Source organism: Cibotium barometz, chromosome 21, assembly GCF_041138505.1.
Source record: "Cibotium barometz isolate CiBa-2024 chromosome 21, ASM4113850v1, whole genome shotgun sequence".
NCBI lineage: Eukaryota > Viridiplantae > Streptophyta > Polypodiopsida > Cyatheales > Cibotiaceae > Cibotium > Cibotium barometz.
The window spans coordinates 48,081,467-48,107,110 of record NC_141066.1 but is presented as its reverse complement, the minus strand read 5'-3'; the positions used below and the strand labels follow the sequence as shown (position 1 = coordinate 48,107,110).

Below are 25,644 nucleotides of genomic sequence, written 5' to 3'. Positions count from 1 at the left end.
TTTGCACTAGCCTAGTTTTTTTTTAGAATGGTCGAGATCAAGCCCGATAGCCATGTGGGAGCAAACTCGCGGCCCTTTTTTGTAGCCCACATGCCACGTTGGATTAATGGCCTAGTTTTTTCGTTGCTGGGTTAGTTTTTCTGCGAACGGTCGAGATCAAGCCCAATAATTGCGCCCCACTTCCGCGCAGTGGATCCCTTGTCCCCCACTTATTAAAGGCACCGTGCCTTTTAGTGAGGAGGGTGGGCGAGGATCGAATGAATTAGTAAAATAGTAGTGCTAAGCCTTTGTCGAATGATACCTAGGTTGCATGAACCATTTTTGGTTCGAAAACGGTAAACCCCAAGAAACGGGAGGAAACGACAAACTCAACTTCAAGGAAACATCGAGGGTAAGTTGACATAATACTTGAAAAAAATGCATACATGCAACAAGAGAGAGATTAAGCATGTCATCTTCCGTACCATCCTCGCTGAAATCCCACTTTTGTCCATTGTAATCCAAGAGTTGTGCCTTGCACTTTGTCTTCTCTGCACTATCTTTGGGTAGTCAGTCCAATGTTTGCCTTTACCCCTTCAAGAAACGGGGAAACGTGCACACCAGCCAAGAAACAGAGAAACAACGTTTTCTTGCCTCCAGCCCACGTTTCCTTGCAACCAAGAATGATACCATCAAGGGGAACAAGATACTATTATCATTAATTATAAACTTGAATAGCAGAAAACAATGTGGCTTGCATGAGACAAGGTACCCAGAGATGCAGAGGCGGTTACGAAACTGTATATGTTTGATTCATTGGTGTGTTATATTTATAGAGACACTTGAAATGTCGTTGATTCAAAAGGAGTGACCTTTCGTATTTACCGGTTGGTTATATTCATATTACGTATTTTATATATTTAGATTTTTATTTATATTTTCCACAAAAAAATTCCATCATCAGCATCATCATTCTCCTCCTCCTCCTCCTAGATATTAATGCTCTCCATAGTGCAAGAAAAAACATGAGGGACAACGGAGATTGCAATTGGAAAAAGGATGATCTGGCCATGCATCAATTGGGCATTTCCTAATAATGAATGGCGGAAGCATGCTAAGCGCTCTAGGACAAACATTCCATGGCGATACTTTGGGTATAATGCTACAAGGTAGCAGCATCGAATGGAACCCAATACAATATATATTACTACTCTCATGCCAGCTCAATTACTTACACGAGCAATAATCAACTAATAACAAGTCTGTTCAAGTATCTTATGGCAGGGCATAAGTTGCGAGAGGCTAGTCTTTGCTGGAGATTGGGACTTATGGAGAAGGAGCCAAGCTTTGGAATAGGAGTGCGTTCTGGGAGTGCGATTGCAGAGGGCGGGAGAAGAAGTGCCCTTGTGCCCTCATGGAAGGGCAGGGGATGAGGATCATGGGGAGAGACGTCCTGCAGCTGCTTGGCCGGGAAGGCAAGGCAAGCACGGAGAGTGGTATGCTTTGGAGGGGTAGAAAGGAACACCACTGCCTCGCCCAAACAAACGTCTTGCGGGTCAAAGGCAGTGCAGATGGCAACAGACTTGGAAGTCCGGAGAACCATGGGGATAGCCTGCAACTCACCTTCTGCATGCAGGTCGTCTTTTGGTATTGCAGTTTTGCGGTCAAAGTCATCCAGGCAACAATACTCTACCTCCACGATCCCCCAATAGCATCTTGACATCTGGAGGTTCCCGTTGCACAACACTTGAAAATGAGCCCCTTCTAGTTCCTGCGCGAGAACCTCTTGTGCCCTTTTGTGTGCAGGTTCCAACTGGTTCTCATGCCAGACGACCACATTAGTTTCAGAACAGTACAGTGGCTTTGTTAAGTCCGGCACCCACGAATGCTGCATGTTACGTCTCTTATCCCATATATTTGTGGAGAACACTGCCGTTGCCAATCCCTCCGTCCCTTGCCGAGAGAAAAACTCTATTATTGCCTTCTCCATCTCACCAGCATTCTCGAAATCCTTGTCTGCCACAAAATCTTTGACTCCTGCCAGCGTCAAAATGCTGTTCATGCTATCTCCTGCATGTTTGCTACTCCGCCTACTGCATGCCATGAGTGCCCCTGCAAAAGTGGGGAATTCTATGCATTCCCTCCTGAGAGTATCTAAAATGCTCTCAATGCACTGTATCCAGTCCCATGCCTTCCTTGCGAGCGACTCCGTCCTGACCACAAGCTCGATCTCTGATGGAGTTTCAAACATGACGCGTATAAGCACTGCAAGGAATTCCATTACCAGCTTCAGATACTCCGACTCCTCAATAACCTTGACCTCGGACGTTGCATCCTCGTACCAACTTGCGAGCTGTACCTGAAACTCTTCGAGGGTCTTACAATCTTGTAGGCCCCCTGCAATACGTCCAAGCCGGACGCAATAACGCCTCCTGTTGGATAAAGCACCCTCTTGCACTGTCCACACTCTGGTATGCCAGCGAGACTCAACGTCGAGACCGTCGTGCCTGATGGGCGCCATGGGCCGTCCGACGTAGTGCAGGAATACCACAGTCTCCGTCGCGTACGAGTAAATCCAGCCTATGTGCTTGATGGTCTCGTCCGTTTCCAGCTTGTCATGCTGTGCGATGCACACCCCATCATGCCATGCGTACTTTGCGCCTGCCCGCTGCCACAGAACCTTACACATCCCCAGGATATCCTGTATCACCTGCTTGTGAGAATGCCTCTGGTGCGGATCCTCGGGGCACTTCCGTCCACGGCAACAACGTGGAGTGGAGGGCTCAGCTGATCCAATATTAATATGGAACGTGGTGGCACACTCGCAATCAAAGACCTCGTAGACCTTCATTCCCCACGTATGTGACACGGCTGTGTAGTTGAGCCCCTCGTGCCAGTCGATGAGCACTACTGCGCGCTCCTCTTCTTCCCTGCATGCTGCTCTTATTACCGTGGCTTCACAGTCAATCAGTCGGAGAGTTTTGGGAGGCGTCAGATGTGCTTCTTTGAGGAAATCCTTTCTAATGCCTTCATTATACTCAAGGCCTCTCTCTACGTCTAAGCCATCGTACTTCTCATATTTGGTCTTGAACCAGGACTTCTCTTTCTCATATTGAATCCGATCACGGTAAAACTTTACAGGTTTTGCACATTTGTTACGTGCTGTATGTCTTGGGCGTTTCCCCATGCTGCGTCCTCCTGCAGAAACAACAAAACAGTTGGGGCCGGGTGTGAGTTCAAACCCCGGCGACTAGGAAAAGATTTGATTTCTCAGTACCCACCAATAATAACAAACACATTACAAAAAAAAACAACAAAAGCGATGTAGTAGATCTGCATCATAATCAGATCACAGGATGACCATTGAAATTTCTACGTATGTGCCTTCAACAGTTACCCTGGTCCCTTACTTAGAGTAGAACACTTGCATTCTTCATGTGTGCAATGTATACCGCCTTTGGGGCATTGCCACTTGGTATTGCCCGTGAAATAACATTACAAACATATTTGATGTGCACAAGTCAACAAGAGCTATATTAAGCAAAGGACATTACTTGCACATTCACCATATCAAACCTGTCATGTTCGATAAAGACACATGCATTGCTTAGTTTCAAAGCAAAGAGGCAAGCCCGTTGGAGATGCACTATCTAAATTATCATTTGAGAGAAATATAACGATGTGGTAAACACCTACAATGTTGTTAATGTCCAGAACTCAATCTTCAAGATGTAAAAGTAATAATGGTAGTTAGGTACTTATCTTTACCTTGTTTAAGTCAAATCCTAATGTAGTTTGAGGCATAAGCTATATTATGAGGATGTGGAGTTGAGAAAATTTACCCCCTTATTCGAAGAAGGGTTGAGACTTAGAGACTCTTTCTTTACGGAGGCAAATTTTTTAGTACCCTTCTACAAAGAGGGCTCAAATCAACCCTTCTTTTTCTTTCCATACCAACTTTTATATCAGAATTCTAAATTTTGTTATTCGTTATATAATCACTTAAGTATGTGCACTAATAAACAAACCAATGATATTTCTACCTATAAAGGGTATTGTGTCTTCTACATTACTAGATACATACACTAAATATTGTTTTTTTGGTAAACTTAATACATCCCATTGCATAAACTAATAAACACCAACAATGTCCTTAATAGATTACATTACTATTATTGTTACCTAAAATATTGGATACATAGATTAAAAAACTAATTGACATCATAAAGAATAATATCATTTAAAATAATTCTACTAAAACTATATTTGCTACCTTAAATGTAAATAATGATATCAAGAAATTATTCTATTGAAATATTTAGAAACTATGAGACCATCTACAAGCAACAAGTCCACCATCAACAAAATGTATGAGCAAGGAACATATAAAACAGTATCCACACAAGTATGATTCATGCCCTAATACAAACACATTTTGAATATCATGTGCCAAATAGACCAAATAAAACACCACTCTCTTACCTACTTCTAATGTACCAACAATGAGCTTCTTATTCACACTCCAAAGTCCACAAATGTCAATGTATAACTTCCAAGAAGACCCATGTTGAAACAGAAAATTAGTTAGCACAAATACGCCACACATTAGAGCATGAGAAGAAAAATTTGAAAAAATGGACAAGCAAATATAAGCCACAAGAGCTAGTAAGGGTTGGAGGAACTCATAAGAACAGGGTGCCAATAAGACCACTCGAACAAAGAAGCAGCAGTAGAGGGACAGGTATTGAGATGGTTATGCGAGGTGGCAGGGGTGGTCGGGGCCTTCAACACCAAGCTTGACCCTTGAAGGCTCAAGCCTTTAGGGCTTCTGCAGGTTACAACGAAGACCCACCTTCCAAGTGGCAAGGGGCTTGGCAGTAGGTTGTGCACTATGAAACACGTCACCCTTCTTTTAAACTTCACCCTCCTTCATTTGAATGCTACTAAAAAATTCCACCTTCTATTATTGAAGGGTATTTAGGGGAAAAAAAAGATTTAATTTGAAGCACTCTTGAAAATTGAACCTTTTGTGGGAGGGTAAAGCACCCTTGAAGGAGAGGGCAGCGGCCAGAGACCATGTGGGCATGGGCAACAAGCTCTTGACAGAGATGACTAGCGATTTCTGATACAAATTAAGGTCGTGTGTGTCTTCTGATCCCATATTAAGGCAGTGGACGGTTACCTTAAACTTCTGGTGAAGGTTCTCCGTGGATCGGATCAGTCAAGAAATCTCGGGCTGTTGGATGCAGGGGAAGGTGCTCTCCAAGTTGTGAGTGTGCGTGAGAGAGAGAAAGAGAGAGAGCGAAGCCTGCTGTGCATTGAGAAAACCACTTCATGAACGAGTCTGGCGCACAGAAAATCTGAATCCGATAAAACCGAGTCCACTGCCCATTATTATTTTCATGCAAAACCCAAGATTTCTGATTGAATATGAGTAGAGATCATGGATCATGGGGTCGAACAAGGGATCAATTGCAATTTGCACTGTCACGATGTTTAGCCATTGAGCGTGCAAAGACTTGACCATTAAAAAGTCTACTTCATGAACGAGTCTGCCGCACAGGAATCTGAATCCCATAAAACCGAGTCCACTGCCCATTATTATTTTCACGCAAGTCCAAAAATTTATGATCTAATATGAGTAGAGGTCATGGATCATGGGGTCGAACAAGGGATCAGTTGCAATTTGCACTATCACACAACGACTACGAGTCTAGCGAACAAAAAACCGATGGCTTGCTTTAGACCGGGTTCACATGCGCCAATACGCACAGCCCTAGCAGAGTATCCGTGGTTAATCAATGAAATTGGTCAGCGGGTTGAGGATACCCAACGAGATATAGAAGATATCCCAGCTATTTTGGACAGCTGAGCAGGAGCCAATATCTTCAGTGCTGAAACTTGGGCAATGTGGGGTTGAGAAAGCACCTTCTCCATGAGGGTTGCTGATACGTCCCCTGGGCGTTCTCAAGGAGTGGCCGATTTCAGCTGGGCGTCCTTCATGGTCACACAAGGTGGGCTTTCGTTTATTTTTCTCACATCTTTATTCTTCAAGAAATAAGAGTAGAGCAAGGGGACATGTGATGTAGGAGGCTCAAACCCCACTTTGCTGGGCCTTGTTTTGTCATCTATGGGGTTGGCCACCTGGCAATTTTTAAAGCCCCATCCATGCAGGCCTGCATTGTCGCCGCCCTTCATCAGATGCATGCAGGCCATCACCCCCCCGGGCCCTGCTCTCGTCAGACAATTTGCAGGTTGCCTTGATTGTCGATGCCTCCATAGACCGGATTCAAATTCCTTCAGCCCTTTGTCACTGCAAAGTTGTTTGGCTGCCCTCCATTAGATGCATGCAAGCCATCATTGCCCCCCCGCCCTCTGTCTGACTCACTACAAGCTTTCAGTGCCCCCCGCTCCTGTTAGACTATCTGCACGTCATCTTGATTGCTGTCGCCTCCACAGACTCGATTCAAATTCCTTCCGCTCTCCATCATTGCAAAGTCGTTCGTTGTTGCTGCATTCTATCTCTCGTTTGCTTGGAACTTGGAAGGTTAGCATCTCTCTCTCTCTCTCTCTCTCTCTCTCTCTCTCTCTCTCTCTTGCTCACTCGCTAGCTGATAAATTTTTTTTATAGATTCCTGCGCCCTTGTTCTCTCTCTCTCTCTCTCTCTCTCTCTCTCTCTCTCTCTTTTGCTCGCTCGCTAGCTGATAAATTTTTTTTATAGATTCCTGCGCCATTGTTCTCTCTCTCGCTCTCTTTGGAAGCCTGCGCAGTGAAAGTTGTGTGAGAGAGAAGGAGTTGTGAAAGCCTATGCTGTTGTACATTGGAGCCTATGAGGATGGATGTGTAGAGGCTGAGGAAGCCGTGATCCTCTCACACCCATGGTCCCTAGGTTGTAGCGAGCTCCTACACATATCTGCGCTAGCCCCATGCCATGCAGACTAGAAGAAAATTGTTAAACCTTCATGCATGCCCTACATGGTCCACTACTAGCTCGGGTCGGTTGCATGCACGAAAGGGCTCTGTGCAATGCGTTTAACTTTAATAGAATGCTTTACATGGCCGATTTTGTGCATGCAGGCGAGCCAGCGTATGTGTGTATGTGCATGTGCGTGTACTAATATACATACAACATATGTAAGTGTGTGTTTGTGCGCGTACCAAGGCATGCAAAAACACACATATGCACACACATATATATCCCAAATTATGTGTTATCTTTCAAAAGCGAAAGCTATTTTTTTAAATTGAAGGTGAAAGTTTTTCTAAATGTTTTAATAATCTGAATAGCAAATAGCAATGTGCTATTTTAGGTCACACTTTGAATTTCTTAGTATCGAATGGTTTTTTTATGTCACTTATTAGAGAGAAGGCAAAAGGTTACTAATTGCTAAAATATACGTTGCTTTCATGTAGCCTTCAAATGTTTGTGCACTCACTATAAGAGAATGAGAACATGGCCGCGCAACATAGACGTGCAAACTAGAGAGAGATGTAAGTGAGAGAGGAGCCATGGGCGAATTTGCAATTTGGCAGGGTTTACGCAGCTATATGAGCAACTATACTCGCGTCTATAGGTGCGTCTATATACACGTCTATATGCATGTTTATAAGCGTGTCTATACTGATATAGACGTGTCTATATACACGTCTATATGCATGTTTATAAGCGTGTCTATACTGATATAGACGTGTCTATATACACGTCTATATGCATGTTTATAAGCGTGTCTATACTGATATAGACGTGTCTATAGATGCTCTTATATACGCGCATATAGACGGGAGTATAGACACGCTGGTCGTGAAAAAAAAATTCGCATAATCCCACTCGCATCGACACCACAACTATTTTCGCTTCCCCTCTACTCCCTCTGCTGTACCTCTTCCTCATGATGGCTGCACCTCACCCTTTGTCCTCTCCTCACAAAGTCACAAGTCTCCTCCCAAGTCTCCTCCTAAGGACGATTCCTCACAAAGTCTTGGGTCTTTGTGATGCACGCACAAGGGTACTACCAAAGAAATACCAACGCTTGGGTCCCTAAGCGTATCACAAAGACCTCTAAGCTTGCACAAAGAAGAAAGTCTCAGCACCAAGCACATTGGCTACTAGTTTACAGTGTTCATCCCAAAGATGGGTGCATGTGCTTGTGTTTCAACAAAAAGGAGACTATGATGGCAATTCCATCACATGGTGGCCAAAATCGAACAATGTAAAGAAAACCTCACCACCGACTTCAACCCCAACAACTTCACCTAAAGTTCGACGAGAATGGAGGCCCAAGCATTGATAAACAAATCACTCAACCACTCTCGTTCATTTAGCACCAATAGAAGAGCTTGTCTGTTCAAGCAAATAATCAGCAGTCTTCCCTACTACCTCGATAACATTTGAACAACAAATTCAAGAATCAATATCCACGTCTGCAACAATGGAGACACATGAGCGTATCAAGAACAAAAATAAAAATGCTCTTGTCACCCCTCTGGATGTGTCAAAAATAAGTGAATAAGATGTTATTGCTTGCAAGTCATGACCTAGATGACCCAAAAAAAAAACTCTCGAGGTCAAAACCTATAGATTCACCGAATTAGACCATTTCATGAAATAACCCTTCATGGCCAATTTCTCACGAATTATAGTCTCACGGCTTAAGAACCTGTACTTTCACGATTTAAGCCCCATCACAGATTATACCATATCACGCAATAGCCACTATATATTTGTTAAGCTTATTGCTTACTATTCTTTTGGCTAAATTAATGTAGCAGCTGCTCCATGAGTACATATCCATACTCATGCACTAGAGAACATTTGCACCAAAGTCTCACCATCGATAACTTCTAGGCACATCTCTGGATGGGGGGCCCATGATGGCTTGGTTTTAATGGTACAAGCCATCAGTTGAAAATTTCCTTCAAATTAAAAACCTCTCCAAACGATGCCACCATCTTCACAAATGATCTTCAATCTATAGTGAAGATACCTATATTAACCTCGCAAGTCAACGTAATTCTTTCAATCCTCACCACAACAAGTGGTTACTTCAACACAGAGCAGTTCAATAAGAGTCTATATGACTCAATTCTTTTACTTCATGTAAATCTTCTTCATAAGAGCACTTAAATATACATAAAAACATAAAAAGCACATAGGCATAAGAAGACAAGAACAGGTCCTACTCAACAACATTTGACAAGAATCCTGCCACACAAAGGGACATCATCAAAGGCCAAATTCTTCAAGTGATGAATGGCGCTTCAATGAATCAAATGAGTAACTAAGAATCACCATCTCATTCTGATGATTAAGTCTATGTTCCTCCGGATCCTTCTCTTTCGTCTCTCCCATTATTAACATCTCTTAGTGTCTCCACTAACAAAAATAACTTGTAAACTTGCCCATGATTGCCAAAACCAAATTGAACCAAAAGAAAAAAGAAAAAATGAGAGACACACAAATATAAAAAGGTAATCATTCACAAAAAACCCCACCCCCCATCCCATTAGGAATCCCCAATACACGACTAACCTCTTCATTCATTTACTAGCTTTTCTTATTCCTTTCGGAGAAAAAACCATTCAACATCACTCATGATCAACACCATCAACAAATCTTGTTCATTCTCCCCACACAAAGGTCTTCACCGCAATCACACGGACGTGATTGCTATTAGGAAAAAGGAGAGAATATTAACCCAATTCTAGGGTTAACAAGAGCTACCGCCATTATCTTACATCAAGGAGTCACAGTAGATACACCAAAGGAGTCATGGTAGATACACCAAAGGGTCATACATTCAAGATATGAAGCAATAGTATCCAAAACTACAACTTGGACGAGTGCCTGTAATAGTGTGACGGTTTTATGGCGATTCTTGCTTCAAGAGAGTGTGGTAGCAAGATAGAATGAAGTCCTAAAATAAGTGATGTACTTCATGGATATATTATGAGATTAGTCATTGTAATAGCATTATGCCTCTTATGAGCCTAAAGTGCCTTGCCAGCCATAGTTTAAGTGAGTGTGAACACTTATGGCCATGTATATAAGTGAATTTCTCTCATAATACATCATACTCTTCCATTGTGCAATTGAGTCTTACTCTTGCTAATCTCTCTCCCTAATTCATGCTAGTGAGTGTGTGTGAGTGAAGTGAGGTGAGTGGAGGGACGAGGACCCATAGTGCAACGCAACGGTGTGATAATGCTTGCGGAAGACACGGTGGAATTGCTTCTCAAGAAGTTGTAGAGCTTAGAGACCTCCATGGTTACAAGCTCGGCCATTGGAGAGATCCTCATGATAGTTGCGATTCACCAAGTAATCTCTTTTTAGATGTGTTTCAAGTAGGGTTATGGCGGTGAGCCATAACATCAATCAGTCTAAAAAGATGTCAGGGATAAGTATTCATGAGGTTAGTGATAGCTATTATGGGAAATGCTGCCAAATAGTTGGGTACGTGGATACGAATTTCAAAAATCATGTCGAAAAAGTATGGAATATATAACTTGCACAATCATGCTTTCCCTTTCCATCATTAATGCAATCCCCTTCTTCAATCATGCAATCCCTTTCCATCATTCAATGCAATCCCTTTCTTCATTAATGCAATCCCCTTCTTCAATCATGCAATCCCTTTCCATCATTCAATGCAATCCCTTTCTTCATTCATGCAATCACTTATTTCCATGAAAGGAGAGGAAAAGAGAGGAGAAAAAGAGAGAAAAGTGGGGATAAACGAGAGAAGAAAGGAGAGGAAAAGAGAGGAGAAAGGAGAGTAGAAAAAGTGGGGATAAAAGAGAGGAGAAAGGACAAGAAAAAATACAGCGTCTATCTGCGCATTTAACAGCGCGTCTACAGATGCGGCTACTTGTTTCCAGCACAAAGTAGACGTGTCTATAGACGCGCTTTTAGACGCGCTCTCAGATGCATCTATAGATGCGTTCTGACAGACATACTATTCTAAAAAGACGAAAAGGACATGCGCCCAACGCGCCCGACACAAAAACACAGTTGTTGTACCAAAAACATTCGTTTCAAAGAGAGCAAAGGACGAATCAAACTAGAGCAACTTTCAAAGAAGATCAACCCTAAAGAGACTTACCTTGGATAGAGGTATGGAAGCTTCTTGTCCTTCTTCAAAGCTGTTTCTCTTTCTTCTCTTCCTTGTTCACCCTTTGCTTCTCTTTCTTCTCTTCCTTGTTCACCCTCTGCTCTTGTGTGCTTGGAGATGATTGTGTAAGCCTGTAGATAAGTGTGGGTTCTTGAGGATAAGTGTGGATGCTAGGCTATGGATCTGTTAATAGCAAAGCAAGCCCGTTAAAAGTATGTGAAGAAAAGCAAGCACACTAAAAGTAGGTTTAGAAATGAAAATCGCATCTACAGGAGCATCTAATGTTGCGTCTACTATCGCGTCTAAAATCGCGTGTAATTACGCGTTTACAACAGTTTAGATGTGCCTATAGACGCATACCCCACAGAACAGATGTGGTTTTAGACGTGCCACAGAGTTTTAAGATTACATATTTGATACAAGAGTAATTTTTTTGGGTTGTTTATTTGTAGGATGTCTTCATCTTCAACAAGTAGCTCTAGTGAGGATGAATCCCTCCGTATCCACCATCGCAAAATGTGGTTGGAGCAAAAAATCAAATGTGTGATCGATGTCGAGGAAACATGTATCGTGCACGCAGGATTACACTCAATCACATCTCAAAGTATGGAGAATGGGATGCGACCGTAAACATGGTAAGTGTTAAAGAGTTAAGGTTGATTGAGATACCTATGGGTGTTCATATGTTTGAGTTATGATCCCATTTTAATTTGATACAGGATGCAGTGCCACACCCGCATATGTTGCCCTATGCTCGTCGAGGAGGCAAAGCGTCGGCGATATGAGGTGGGATCTTCAGGAGGGATTGTTACGGATGCATGGAGTGATGGTGATAGTAGCCCTCCGCCATTACCTCATGAAGCCGTGGAGGAGGAGGTGTTTGATGATATGGTGCAGGATTTATATGTCCATCAATCTGAAGGGAGGGATGATAGCATGGAGCAGGACGATCTTTTTACCACAGCATCGACTCCACTGTTTGAGGGGTGCACATTCTCTGTTCTACGTGCCTCCCTTGAGTTACTAAACTTGCAAACCATCTATGGATGGAGCAATGCAAGTTTGAATGCATTACTCAAGTAAGCTTTAAAGTCTATTTTGCAAACATGGTGAATTATGCTAGTGGGTCAATTACTCAAATGCTTTTCCTCATTTATGGTCTTCACGTGCAGGCTATTGTGTAAAATGCTTCCAAGGGAGAATAAATTACCGACCTCAAGAGATATGGCAAGGCAACATGTGACCTCTCTTGGAGGATTAGATTACAAGCGCATCCATGCATGCGTCAACGATTGCGTTTTGTTTTGTGGACTACATAAGAGAGTGTCCTACTTGTGGAGAGGCAAGATATAGAGCAGATCTCAAAACTTTGGACGTGCCTCGTAAGGTTCTGTGACATTTTTCCATAATCCCTCGCATCCAACATATGTTCAAGTGCAAATCCATTGCAGAGCTCATGTCATGGCATTCCTCCCATCAATCAACCGATGGCAAGTGGAGAACTCCCGCAAACATTCTTGTGTGGAAGCATATTGAAGACACATGGCCAAGCTTCAAGGAAGAACCTAGGAGCTTGAGACTTGGATTGGGTATGGACGGTGTGAACCCATTTGGTCTCAAAAGCACCTCTTACAGTGTATGGCCAGTGATATTAGTGAATTATAATCTTCCACCCTCTAAGAAAGGACGTTATGTTATCCCTTCTAATTCCAGGGAAACATAAAGTCAAAAATCCTGATGTTTATTTGGAGCCTTTGATTGACGAGCTAGAGATACTTTGGAGAGGTATGGAGGTGCATGATGTGAGCAGGCCTCCCTCGTCCCTCACGAGACTTTAACTGCAAAGTAATCTTGATGTGGACGATTCCTTCTCTCTTTTATCCTCTCTTTCCTTCTCTTTTCGTCTCTCTTTTTCTCTCTTATCTCCTCTCTTTTTCTCTCTTTTTTTCTTCTCTCTTTTCCTCTATTCTCCTCTCTTTTTCTCTCTTTTTTTCTTCTCTCTTTTCCTCTATTCTCCTCTCTTTTTCTCTCTTTTATCCCCCTTTTTTTTTCCCTATTCTCCTCTCTTTTTCTCTCTTTTATCCCCTCTTTTTCTACTCTCTTTTCCTCTCCTTTCTCCTCTCTTTTATCCCCATTGTGCATGCCTTTTCTACTCTCTTTCCTTCTCTCTTTTTCTCTCTTTTTCTCTTCTCAGTTCATCATCAGTAATCTTCTTTTTTTCTTTTTTCCAGTTCAAGCTTGAGAAGCATTCAACTGAATGGCTTTTGAATACAGTTGAAGTTCTTTAATGAATTGTAGTGATAAAACACATAAATTTTCATTTATGCTTAAATTATAATATTTTTAAGCATTTCTCTCTCTCCCCCAAAGAATGGTCATTCCTATGACCTATTCTATATTCAAATGAATCTTCTCATGAAGCAATTCTCTAATCTAAAAGTAATTTCTATGCTTGTCAAATTAGAGGCCAAATAAGTGGCTTTTCAATGCTTTTATGCTATTTAATTTATGAAAAAATTAAGAAACAAGTCCATAATTGGATATTGATCCAATTAATGGTTATTCTAATCATAGGGATATTACTAAACTTTATGCTTTCAAATTATTGAGATTTATCAGTAATAGCAGCGGAGCTACGGTAAAATTTCTAAAAAATTAACACATAAATCATTTTCATTCATAATATGAAAAGAGGACTTCCTACCATATTCTAGGATTAAACATGATAGATTAATTGAATGATGCTCATTATAATCATGGAAAATTTGATTTTTATGTTTATGCATAAATAGTTAATTAGAAAAAAGAGGAATTTCTAGTAATTCATTCTTATGTTAAAAGAGTAATCCCCATGACAATGGAAATCCATGTATTCTAATGAAGTAAGAGAAAAATTGGAAAGCTAAAATAATGTATATTTTATTTAAAAATTAAAGAAAGATTTTAGTTAAATTTATCTTTTTGCATAGATAAATTTAAATGATGAAAGAGAAATTCCTAACATATTGGAATTCAAATATTTAAATGAGTAAAGTGTAATTCCTTCTGTAACGGAATTAATGGAGATTTTTATTTAAATTTTAAGAGAAAATTTAGTTAAATTTATCTTTTTGCATAGATAAGTTTAAATGATGAAAGAAGAATTCCCACCATATTGGAATTCAAATATTTAAATGAGAAAAGTGTAATTCCTAGTGTAAAGGAATTAATGGAGATTTTAATTTAAATTTTAAGAGAAAATTTAGTTAAATTTATCTTTTTGCATAGATAAGTTTAAATGATGAAAGAGGAATTCCCACCATATTGGATTTCAAATATTGAAATGAGAAAAGTGTAATTTTAGCTTAATGGAATTAATGGATATTTTTATGTAATTTTTAAGAAGAATTTTAAATAGATTTAATTTATGGTAAAAGAGAAATTCCCATGATAATTGGATTGCACTCTTAAAAATGAGGAAAGGAGGAAATTCAAGTTTACTCAAAAAAATAGGTATGATATTTAGTTAAAAAGAAGAATTTTTATGATAATTAAGAAAAGATGAATTTGAATTAAATTTTAGTGTCAGAAGATGAATTTCCACCATAATTCTACCTAATAAATTAAGGATGAGAAATTATGTGATAGAAGGAATATCTTTGGATATTTTAATTGGTAAAATCACTAAATGGATATTTACCCAAAACTTGATGTTTATCTGAAAGGAATCCTTGTAGAACTAAACCAAATGAATTTGGTTAGATTACGAGAGGGACGAACAATAAACCTACTTATCCATCTCTCGATCTGAAGAATCAAGTAAAAACTTCGTGTGACCAATTCCAGTTTCTAATCAAAGAATAGACTACCGAAACTAAACTAGTTTTTCCTGACCGAACTCACCCCGAACTCACCAAGGATCTAGTTGGACAATCAGACTGAATGATGGAAAGATTACCCTGATGAGAGATCAAGGATTCTCATTATTATGAAACTAGGAATTATGGAAAAAGGGTTTTTGGAATCAATCTCAAACTCGAATTTTACTTGCATTGAAACCTCTGTTTCTCATTCAAAGGACTGTTTTACACCAGAATGCTAGAGGAAGCATTTGGCTTATGTTTTTTCTAAGAGAAGGTTTGTTGGAACAGCTGGTGGTGGGGAGTCGTCAAGGGACGTCGCTCGCGGCAAAGCCTTCCGAGGTCTTGACCAACCTCGGTATGGTTATGTTGAGAGCCTTGATATCCCAAGCTCATCTACATCTTCATTGGCAGTACATCATGAGCTTGAGAGGGGCTGTTGAGATTCAAGCTCGACGTCAGTGTGAGCCAGCTATGCTATGTGCTGGCATGTTAGGTAGGAACATGTGTGAGACATAAATGACCACGTGTCTAGCTGGTCATAGTGTGTGGACATTAGCTAGGGTTAGCTGTGTGTGGACACAACTCATAGTGTCGTGTGGACACAACTCATAGTGTCGTGTGTATTATGGATTATGGCATTATGCTTTGTGTGAGAAGGGAGATGGCTTCTCTCTATGGTTAGGGTTTGCAATATACATTAGGGTTTGCTCCTGTGTGTGTGTCTCCTCCCCCTCTACCGTTCTTTCAACATGGTATCAGAGCCTTGTGCTGTTTATTAGGGTTTATGAGTGAGTGAGTGAAGACGGAGAAGAAGCTGTGAAGAGAAGCTGTGAAACTTGCCATTGGAGCTGTAAAGCTTGGAGCACACCGACGAATACTATCAGATCTGAGAGCTTGGCTCACCGGGTAAGGTATTCTAAACATCCTTGAGTGGATTACAGGTGATTCAGGCAAAAGCAAAGCAAGTTAGAGCAAATCAAAGCAAAGAAAATTTTTGGTTTTTGAAAGCTTTCCATTAAAGCTTTCAAAGAAAATTTTTGGTTTCCAAGCTTTCCATTAAAGCTTGGAAACATTGATGTATGGTGGAAATACATGTAAATCTGGCAAAAGACATATGTATTCGACAAGGAGAGATGTATTGGCAACTCCTATGCAAGCCCTAAACTCATTTTGGAGCAATTTGGATGTATATGAATGTATGGAAATTTCTGGTTTTTGAGCTCTCACAAAACAGAGAAAAAGGAGTCAAAAATTGATGCATTTGAAGCGTGTTTTTGGCAAAAATCCAACCATTGACTGGTTGCACACATACTTAGGTGTGTTGGGGACTTGAATACATCATCAATTTGTGTTATAATCATCCCCAAATCCCTGTAGAGCAGGCGGCGCAGCTCCTACAGAGAAACAGGGCAGTTTTGTGATACTTTTAGTACGAGGAGATCGATTTTCACCTTGGTGCTTGATACATTTCACAATTTCTTTAGCAATTGGTTGCTATACACATTGGAGAAGAGGGCTACATGGTTGATTTGATCAATTATGCCTAATTGAGTTAGGAATGAGCTGATTAAACAGGCTGTCCACTGGTTACACAGAAACAAAGCAATTTTAATTGAGCAATTAATCTTTGGTCTTAAACAATTGGACAAATTCCTCTTACATGGAGTTAGTGGATACTATTGCTAAGCTAATGAATGCTTGGTTGCTCAATTTGGACAAATATTTAAGAAATTAGAGCCATTTTACTACTAGTTTTTCTAGTTTTTCTGGTTTTTCCCAAAACAGAGAAAGGGGTTTTCAAAAATTGATATGTACACATGTCAGATGGTGTTGATACTCTACATTGAGGTTGTTTAGGTGTCAATACAAGTTGTCCATACTTTATTGCACCACTACATTACAATTTGGAGCCTTGGAAGGCGCATCAAAGCAGGGTATCTCTCATACTGCGTGAGCCAATTCATTTTGGATGCATACAGGTTGATTTTCTACATCAAATTTGAAGATTGTTGGCTACTTTGGAGTATCTGGAACACTCACTGGAGTGTGGTTGAGCTGAGGAAGGCTCATTTATAGATTTGAAGTGTGTGGAAGGTGTATGCATTGAGCAAACATGTCGGATAATCCAGTTCAGATTGTTGGTGAAAAGCTGGAAAGGAAGAACTTCCAGGCATGGAAGTACAGGATAAAAAGTTTCTTGAAAGGAAAAGGATTTTGGAATCTCAATACAGGTAGTAAGCCTGAGCCAGAGCTACCCCGATAACCTACACAGCAGTAGCAGGTTATTGCTCATAAGCAATGGTCAAAAAGAGCATTCAAAGTGCTACATTATCTATCTATATGTATTTCTGATGCTATGCTCATACACATACAGGATGCTGAGAATCCCAAAGATGCATGGGATACTTTGGTAAAGATGTTTGATACAGACACGAGTGCTCGCAAGTCTCAATTGCGACAACAGATACATAATGTGAAAAGGAATAAAAGGAGCATACATGATTATGTGCAAGAAATCAAGAAGTTTGCAGATGCATTGGCCACACTAAATGCCCCCATGCCTCATGATGATTTGGTGGATATTACCTTGCGTGGTCTTGGCAAGAAATATAAATCATTTGATACATCTATCTCAGTTCAGAGTACAGGTTTACCAGACTTTGATGAGTTGGTTTCGCTCTTGCTTGTTGAGGAAATCAAACTCAGTGATTCATTTCTGGATGCGTCTACTAGCCATGATGATAATGGCAGAAATCAAGCTTTCTATTCGCAGAGAGGTTTTAGAGGTAGGGGGAGATTCGCATCACGTGGACGTGGTGGTAATGGTCGTGGATGGCAGGACAAGTCATCACAACAGAATTTTCAACCCACATATGGTGCTAGAGGTGGTCATGGATATACACCTCAGAGAGGCAGAGGTAACCCCCGTGGTAGGGGACGTTGGCAAGGCCAACAAAATTCTATGCAAGATGTGGTATGCCATTACTGTGGCGAATTTGGACATATGGCGAGAGATTGTTTCCGCAAAGAGAATGATTTGAGAGGGGGTAGAGCACAACGTGGTGGTCATTATGGTGGAAATTATGCACAACATGGTGGTGGAAATTATGCATCAAGCAGTAATGATGGCACTGCAAATCATTTGTTTGCCATGAAGCATGTTGTGGGATCGATGATGACAAATGCTGAGAATGATGATACATGGTATATGGACTCTGGAGCATCAAACCATATGACTTGTCATGGTGAATGGTTTGAGCATATGAAGCCTATGGATGTCAAAGGCTATGTGGAAACAGGAGATGATACTCAGCATGCCATTACACATGTTGGTAGTGTACCATTGGTTATGCACAATGGTCAAACAAAATCTATGTCTGATGTATTGTACGTGCCTTCTATCACAAAGAGCTTGGCCTCAGTTGGTCAAATGGTGGAACAGGGATTACAAGTTCGTTTCAACGAGCATGGTTGCTTCGTTGAGGACTTCAAACATGGATGTAGAGTCATTGCTAAAGGCAAGAAAGAAGGCAGATTGTTTAAGCTGGATGCTGGAATTCCTGAGCTAAAATCAGCCATGTTCTCTAAAAGCAAGAATGTGGTACAAGACATTGATATGTGGCATAAGAGGATTGGACATGTCAATATACAAAGATTGAAGAACATGCAGACAAGAGGCATTGTCAGTGGATTGCCTAGATTTAAATATGATGGGAATATGCATGTTTGGTGAAGCCTGTCAGTTTGGAAAGCAGGAAAAGTTGAGGTTTCCTAGAGAAGGAAATATGAGTAGCAAGCCACTTGAGATAGTACACAGTGATGTATGGGGTCCTACACAAAACCCATCTATCAAAGGCAGTTTATACTATGTGACATTCATAGATGATTTCAGCAGGATGACATGGATATACTTTCTCAGAGAGAAGAGTGAAGTGTTGGAAAAGTTCGTGGATTTCAAAGCTTTTGCAAAAAAGCAATATGGCTGTTGGATTAAATGTTTGAGGAAAGATGGAGGTGGTGAATACACCTCAAAAGCTTTTGAGTATTTCTTGAGGAAGCATGGAATAAGAAGACAATTGACTTGCAGGTATACACCTCAGCAGAATGGTGTGGCTGAGAGAAAGAATAGAGTCATATGTGAAGTGGCTAGGGCGATGCTCAATGAAAAGAGCATGCCAGATTATTATTGGGCAGAAGCATGTGCTACTGCAGTGTATATACTGAACAAAACACCTACAGCAGCCATTCATGGAAGCACGCCAGAGATGCGACTTACAGGTTATAGGTCAGACATTGGACACCTCAAAGTTTTTGGATGCATAGCTTATGTACATGTGCCTGATGAAAGAAGAAGGAAGTTGGATCCTAAGGCAAAGAAGTGTGTATTTGTTGGATATGCACAGGATCAAAAGGCATATAAATGTTACAATCCACAAACTAGACAAGTTGTTATCTCACGAGATGTGGTGTTTGATGAGCTTGCTAGTTGGTACAAAGCAAAAGATGAGGGTGTCATTGAGTCACTTGAGGCTGATGTGCCTGTGAACTTGCCACAAGCAAGTTCTAGTTCTACTTCTATGTCTGGGCCAGCACAGCAGCAGCAGAGGCTGAGTAGTACTGTACGTCCATGGTCAGGACTGGGCCAGCAGAGCAGAGGCTGAGAGTAGTACTGTACGTCCATGGTCAGGACGTTTGAGGCATGAGAGTGTGAGCACTGGGAGTAGTGCTATGGATAAAGGAAAGAAGAAAGTCGAAGGAATTGGAATCACATGTTATGAGTCATCTAGTTCAGAGAGTTTGGATGAGGAGCTTGGCATACCTATTTTACGCACACCTGGTGCTAGGCAGGATAGATATGTGCCACCACATGCTAGAGTTACAGGTGTTCAGAGTGACCCGCATGCATTGCGGAGATCCCAGAGAGTCAGATATCCAGTTGACAAATTGACATATCGAGATTTTGCTAGCACTATGCATATATGACATCTATGTGGTGAAGCATGTGGAACCTACATGCTATACAGAAGCTATTGGAGAGCATGTATGGGAGAAAGCAATGGATGTTGAGATGGACGCATTGGTTCATAATGACACATGGGACTTGGTTGCATTACCAAAGGACAAGAATGTTATTGGATGTAAATGGGTTTACAAAGTGAAGTGCAAATCTGATGGTTCTATTGAGAGACATAAAGCAAGATTGGTCGCTAAGGGTTATGCACAAACCCAAGGATTGGACTATGATGAAACCTTTAGTCCAGTATCAAATGGATGTCAAAAATGCATTTCTAAATGGAAACCTACAAGAGGAAGTGTATATGGCATAGCCAGAAGGGTATGTACACCCAAGATATCCCACTCACATATATAGATTGAAAAAGGCATTGTATGGTCTGAAGCAAGCACCTCATGCTTGGAGTGATAAGATGAGCAGATATCTTATCTCACTTGGTTTTCAGATTTCTACAGCAGACTCTTCACTCTATGTGAAGAAGACAGAGCATGGGATTGTTTTACTCGTCATCTATGTGGATGACTTGATTATCACAGGTGATCATGGTGCAGATGTGATGTCAAGCAAGCATTGAGTGGGCAATTTGACATGAAAGACCTTGGTGAGTTGAGATACTGTTATGACCCATGTTATTTGAATGATAATCATGGTCATTTAAATTTATATATTTTTTATGATGCCTATTTCTCATGAACAGATTGATTGATGTGATGTCAATTGATTGTTACGACTGACGTGGTTTATGTTTATGAGTTTAGGTGATGAGGTGTGCAAGGGTACCGATTTAGGTGTTGCACAGTGCGAGGGTACCCATTTAGGTGTCGCACTGATGGTGGATTGAGTCATGGCGTGTGGACAGATCTCACAATATTTTGTGGCTGTACTATGGCGTTTGATATTATTTTGACATCAGTGTGATGTGTGTGTGTGCACATGTCAATTTATTGTATAATGTGCGTACGAGCATTTGTTGATTTATTTTGTAATGTGCATATGTGCACAAGCTAGATTATTGAATTAGAAAAATCGTGCAAACCTTAGAAGGTTTGAGGACAAAGGTAAATTGAGGACAAAGGTTAATTGAGGACAAAGGTTAATTGAGGACAAAGGCTAATTAAATGGCAAAGTCCAAATATGGATGTATACTTTATTTTTGGTTGAAAGCCTACTTTTTGGAATATATAAAAATACCCACGCGAGAAGAAGCCACTCACGTTGGGGGGGAAGATTGCACCCAGTCTTGTGTTGCCTTGTGTTGATGGTGATGTATTTCTTTCTCTTGCTCTATTTTTGTTATATGCTTTAATTTTCCATTTAATTCAAGTAGTTGTTTTCATATTTGATAATTCTTATGAGTCTTTTGATTATTCCCTTCAAGAAAATTAAAGGTCCGATTGCAGTGGTATCAGAGCTTTGGTGTAATTTAATTTTCTTGAAGGCGGTCAAAAGAGGTGAAAGAGACAAAAACAGAGGTGATTTTGGTAATTTTCTTGAATTTAAATTGAAGAAGAACACGTTTAGGGATTTTTGTTTATGTATGGATGATATTAAGCTTGTTTTTGACCATTGGGTAATCAATCTCCATCAATCTATTGCCCAAAGGGTAAAACTAGGTGGAAAACCATTAGTGGGTTTCTCAAAACCATAAAACCACCTTCCTCTTCACTAATCCTCTTCCTAATCTATCTGTATACAGATTGAAAGAGCAAGCAGAGGAGCATGGAGACCCATAAGCAGAATTGCTAAACCTTCCCTTTGCTCAGTTTCTATAATAGAGGGTTGAGAATTATTCAAGAGTTCAAGAATTACTTTTAAATTTTTATTTTCTTTTTTCCTTCTCAGTTGATGCGCTGGGCGCAAATTTGAGAGTAATATATATATATAATTTCCCTCTCTCTTCCTCCTTCGTACCCGGGCGGCATCGGCGGGGCAGCGATTAGCGATTTCTCTCTTCCTCCTTCGTACTCGGGCGGCATCGGCGGGGCAGCGATTAGCGATTTCTCTCTCCATCCAGTCGGCGTGGCTAGCCCTGCAAATTAAGGGAGATGAGGAATTTTCAGGTTGTGCACTTCATCCGGCGGCGCCCACCACACGGCTACGAATTCAGGTTGGAAGGAGGAATTTTCAAACCTCAAATTAGCTAATTAGCTTTGATTATTATAAATCTTAAATTAGCTAAAAGCTTTATGAGCATAAATTGCTTATTTTTTATTTTTATATTTTGATGCTGTGGTGGGCGACTTTTTCTCCAGCGTTGGTTTTGGGCATTGACCAGATTACAAGCTTTAAAAGTAAAGCTTTCATTAGCTTTTTAATAAGCTTGATAAATTTAATATTAAAAGCTTTATGAGATAAAGCTTAGTATAAAGCTTTGATATAAGCTTAGAAAAAAAAAAAAAAGAGGACCATATCTATAAATATATCACCTCTTCTCTAAATTTAGGTTAGCTAAGTTGACAGTTTCAGGCTGAGAAATGCTTGAAAAAGCTTTTATTATAAAGCTTTGTTAAGTTTTTTAAATCAGCTTTCAAATAAGCTTAAAGCTTAACATATGAGATTAGTAAAATTTTTTACAAAAGAAAAATATTTTTTGACTATTCCCATCATATTTTATCGAAAAGAATATCATGTACATATAGTTAGTTTGGATTTCTTCTGCAGATTTTTAGAATTTACCTCAAGAGAAATTTTGAGACTTGAGTCGAATTCTTGTGAATAATGTTGTTTTCTAAATCCTCATGAAGTACGAACAATATAAACAGCTTGTTAGTGAAGATATCATTAAAATGTTGCTTTAACCTACGGCTAGTTTTCTAATTTTAAAGAGTACATGGATTATTTCTTGAAAAATTATGCATTTGTGTATTGAGCTAACTTGGCAGGACTCACATCTAGCTCGACATTCCATATGAGATAAGAAACCCTATCCTTTCTCTTGTTTTAAATTTTTCCTATTCTTTTAATTGTCAAGAAATGGGTGAATATCCACACCATCGTACTATCCATCGTACTATTCAGGAACAGCTTGACACTGAAGAGGTTAATGGACTCGACACACTAACCAAAGGTGGAGGTATGTGTAAAAAAAAATTATTTATTGTATACAATTTCTTGTTTGCTTTTGTATCTGTTTTCTGAATATTCTTTTCTTCTAGACCTAGTTAGAAAACTTTAGCTCCTGAGAAAAGAATTTTAGATACCGTGACCTAACTAGAAAGATAAAGACAAGATTAGTAAAAGTTATCTTCAAGATCTAGTTGCCCAAATTCAAGTAAAAATGATTGCTAGACATTTCATAGAAGATTAAAACCAATTTGAAGATTCAAGAATCAAGTAAGTTTCTCCAGTCTTTGATTCAAGTTATCAATTGCTTTACCATCGAATTTAGTGATGATGAGAAAAGTAAAGAAATAGCTCTCAAGTGACTAGAAACCAAGCTTAAGTTATATACCAATCACAATTATGAAGTTTATACCAATTCAAGTAAAGTTTTGTTTAAATTTTCAAGTGTTCTAGTTTAAGATCTATCCAAGTACAAGATTTTGTCTAAATTTTTAGGTGTTCTAGTTTAAGATCTATCCAAGTACAAGATTCTTTCTAGACCAAGAATTGCTCTAAGTCAAATATATACTCAACCACAAGATTTAAACCCCTTAAGAACAAGATTTATTCAAGAATTGCAATTATGATTAATTAAAGACTAATCTCTCAATTTTCGACCATTCAAGTATTTTTAATCTAAGCCAAGATTCATTACTAGTATATCAAGTTCTTGCTATCAATTAGGGTGGAAGATGTCCATCTTTATTCAAGTTCTGATTTCAAGTTTAAGATTAAGCTTAAGCTCAAGATTCCCTTAAGATTTCATTGTTTACAAGTAAGATTCACAAATTCAAGAATTATAGACCTATTCAAAGATTATAATTTTTGAAATTGTGAGACAATTACAAGACTAAGATTAAGATCAAAAAATAACTCTCAAGACTTCATCAAGATTAAGATCAAAAACAAATCCCGAGAATTTAGTGAGACAATTACAAGATTAAGATCAAGAACAAATCCCCAGAATTCATCAAGTTATTGATAGTAATGTAAGTGATTATTTTTTCAATCTTAAGTTGATAAGAATTTCCATTTCGACCTAATTCATTTTTGGAATAAGACTTGTAGTTTAATTTTGAGGATAGAGAAAAGTTATGTCAGAATGAAAGTTTCAGAGGGAATTAGATACTTCGTCTCAAACTTCTATTCTTAAGGTAGTGTCATGTGGAATTAATCTATGGTATGGGACATTAGATTGGTTTTACATACCTACCCCAGACGTATCTATGTCTCCTATCTTTCACCAGCGAGTGTTTGTATGTGGAAGATACCTATGTGGTATGGGACACTTAGATCTCTTTTACATGCGTTCACTTGTTTGGTTTTATTTTTTTTTTAAATTGTTTGATGTGATGATCTTGTCCTCCAGTTGTGCCATGAAGCCATCCACTCATTGATTACGCAACTAAGGACAGTTGATTCCCAACAGGGAGGACTGTTATGACCCATGTTATTTGAATGATAATCATGGTCATTTAAATTTATATATTTTTTATGATGCCTATTTCTCATGAACAGATTGATTGATGTGATGTCAATTGATTGTTACTACTGACGTGGTTTATGTTTATGAGTTTAGGTGATGAGGTGTGCAAGAGTACCGATTTAGGTGTTGCACAGTCTGAGGGTACCGATTTAGGTGTCGCACGGATGGTGGATTGAGTCATGGCGTGTGGACAGATCTCACAATATTTTGTGGTTGTACTATGGCGTTTGATATTATTTTGACATCAGTGTGATGTGTGTGTGTGCACGTGTCAATTTATTGTACAATGTGCGTACAAGCATTTGTTGATTTATTTTGTAATGTGCATATGTGCACAAGGTAGATTATTGAATTAGAAAAATCGTGCAAACCTTAGAAGGTTTGAAGGTTTGAGGACAAAGGTTAATTGAGGACAAAGGCTAATTAAATGGCAAAGTCCAAATATGGATGTATACTTTATTTTTGGCTGAAAGCCTACTTTTTGGAATATATAAAAATACCCACGCAAGAAGAAGCCACTCACGTTGGGGGGGGAAGATTGCACCCAGTCTTGTGTTGCCTTGTGTTGATGGTGATGTATTTCTTTCTCTTGCTCTATGTTTTGTTATATGCTTTAATTTTCCATTTAATTCAAGTAGTTGTTTTCATATTTGATAATTTTTATGAGTCTTTTGATTATTACCTTCAAGAAAATTAAAGGTCCGGTTACAGATACTTTCTTGGAATTGAAGTGGTCAAAGATCATGCAGGTACATGGTTAGTACAATGCCAATATGCATTGGATATGTTGGCAGAATATGGCATGACAGGGTGTAAGCCTATGAGTACACCTTTGGAGCAGAATGTGAAGTTGCAAGCTGATTATGGTGATGAGTTGGATAATCCATCTATGTACAGAAAGATGGTTGGTAGTCTCATTTACATGACTATCACACGCCCGGATTTGAGTTATGTTGTGGGGCTAGTAAGCCAGTTTATGCAAAGCCCCAAAAAGCCTCATTTGGATGCAGTGAGACGCATCATGCGATATGTTAAGACCACTGCACATTATGGTCTACTTTATGAGAGTGGTAAAAGCTTGGATATACATGGCTACACATATGCTGATTGGG

The 25,644-nt window shown here is 39.7% G+C and overlaps 1 protein-coding gene across 1 annotated transcript; it reads right to left on the bottom strand.

Moving 5' to 3' along the window:
• Nucleotides 1–1,047: 1,047 nt before the first annotated feature.
• LOC147627281 (uncharacterized) lies at nucleotides 1,048–3,172 on the bottom strand. The gene has a single exon (XM_086816190.1). It carries the CDS (start codon nucleotides 3,164–3,166, stop codon nucleotides 1,226–1,228), a length of 1,941 nt encoding a protein of 646 aa, XP_086672316.1. The 5' UTR covers nucleotides 3,167–3,172; the 3' UTR covers nucleotides 1,048–1,225.
• Nucleotides 3,173–25,644: the final 22,472 nt, after the last annotated feature.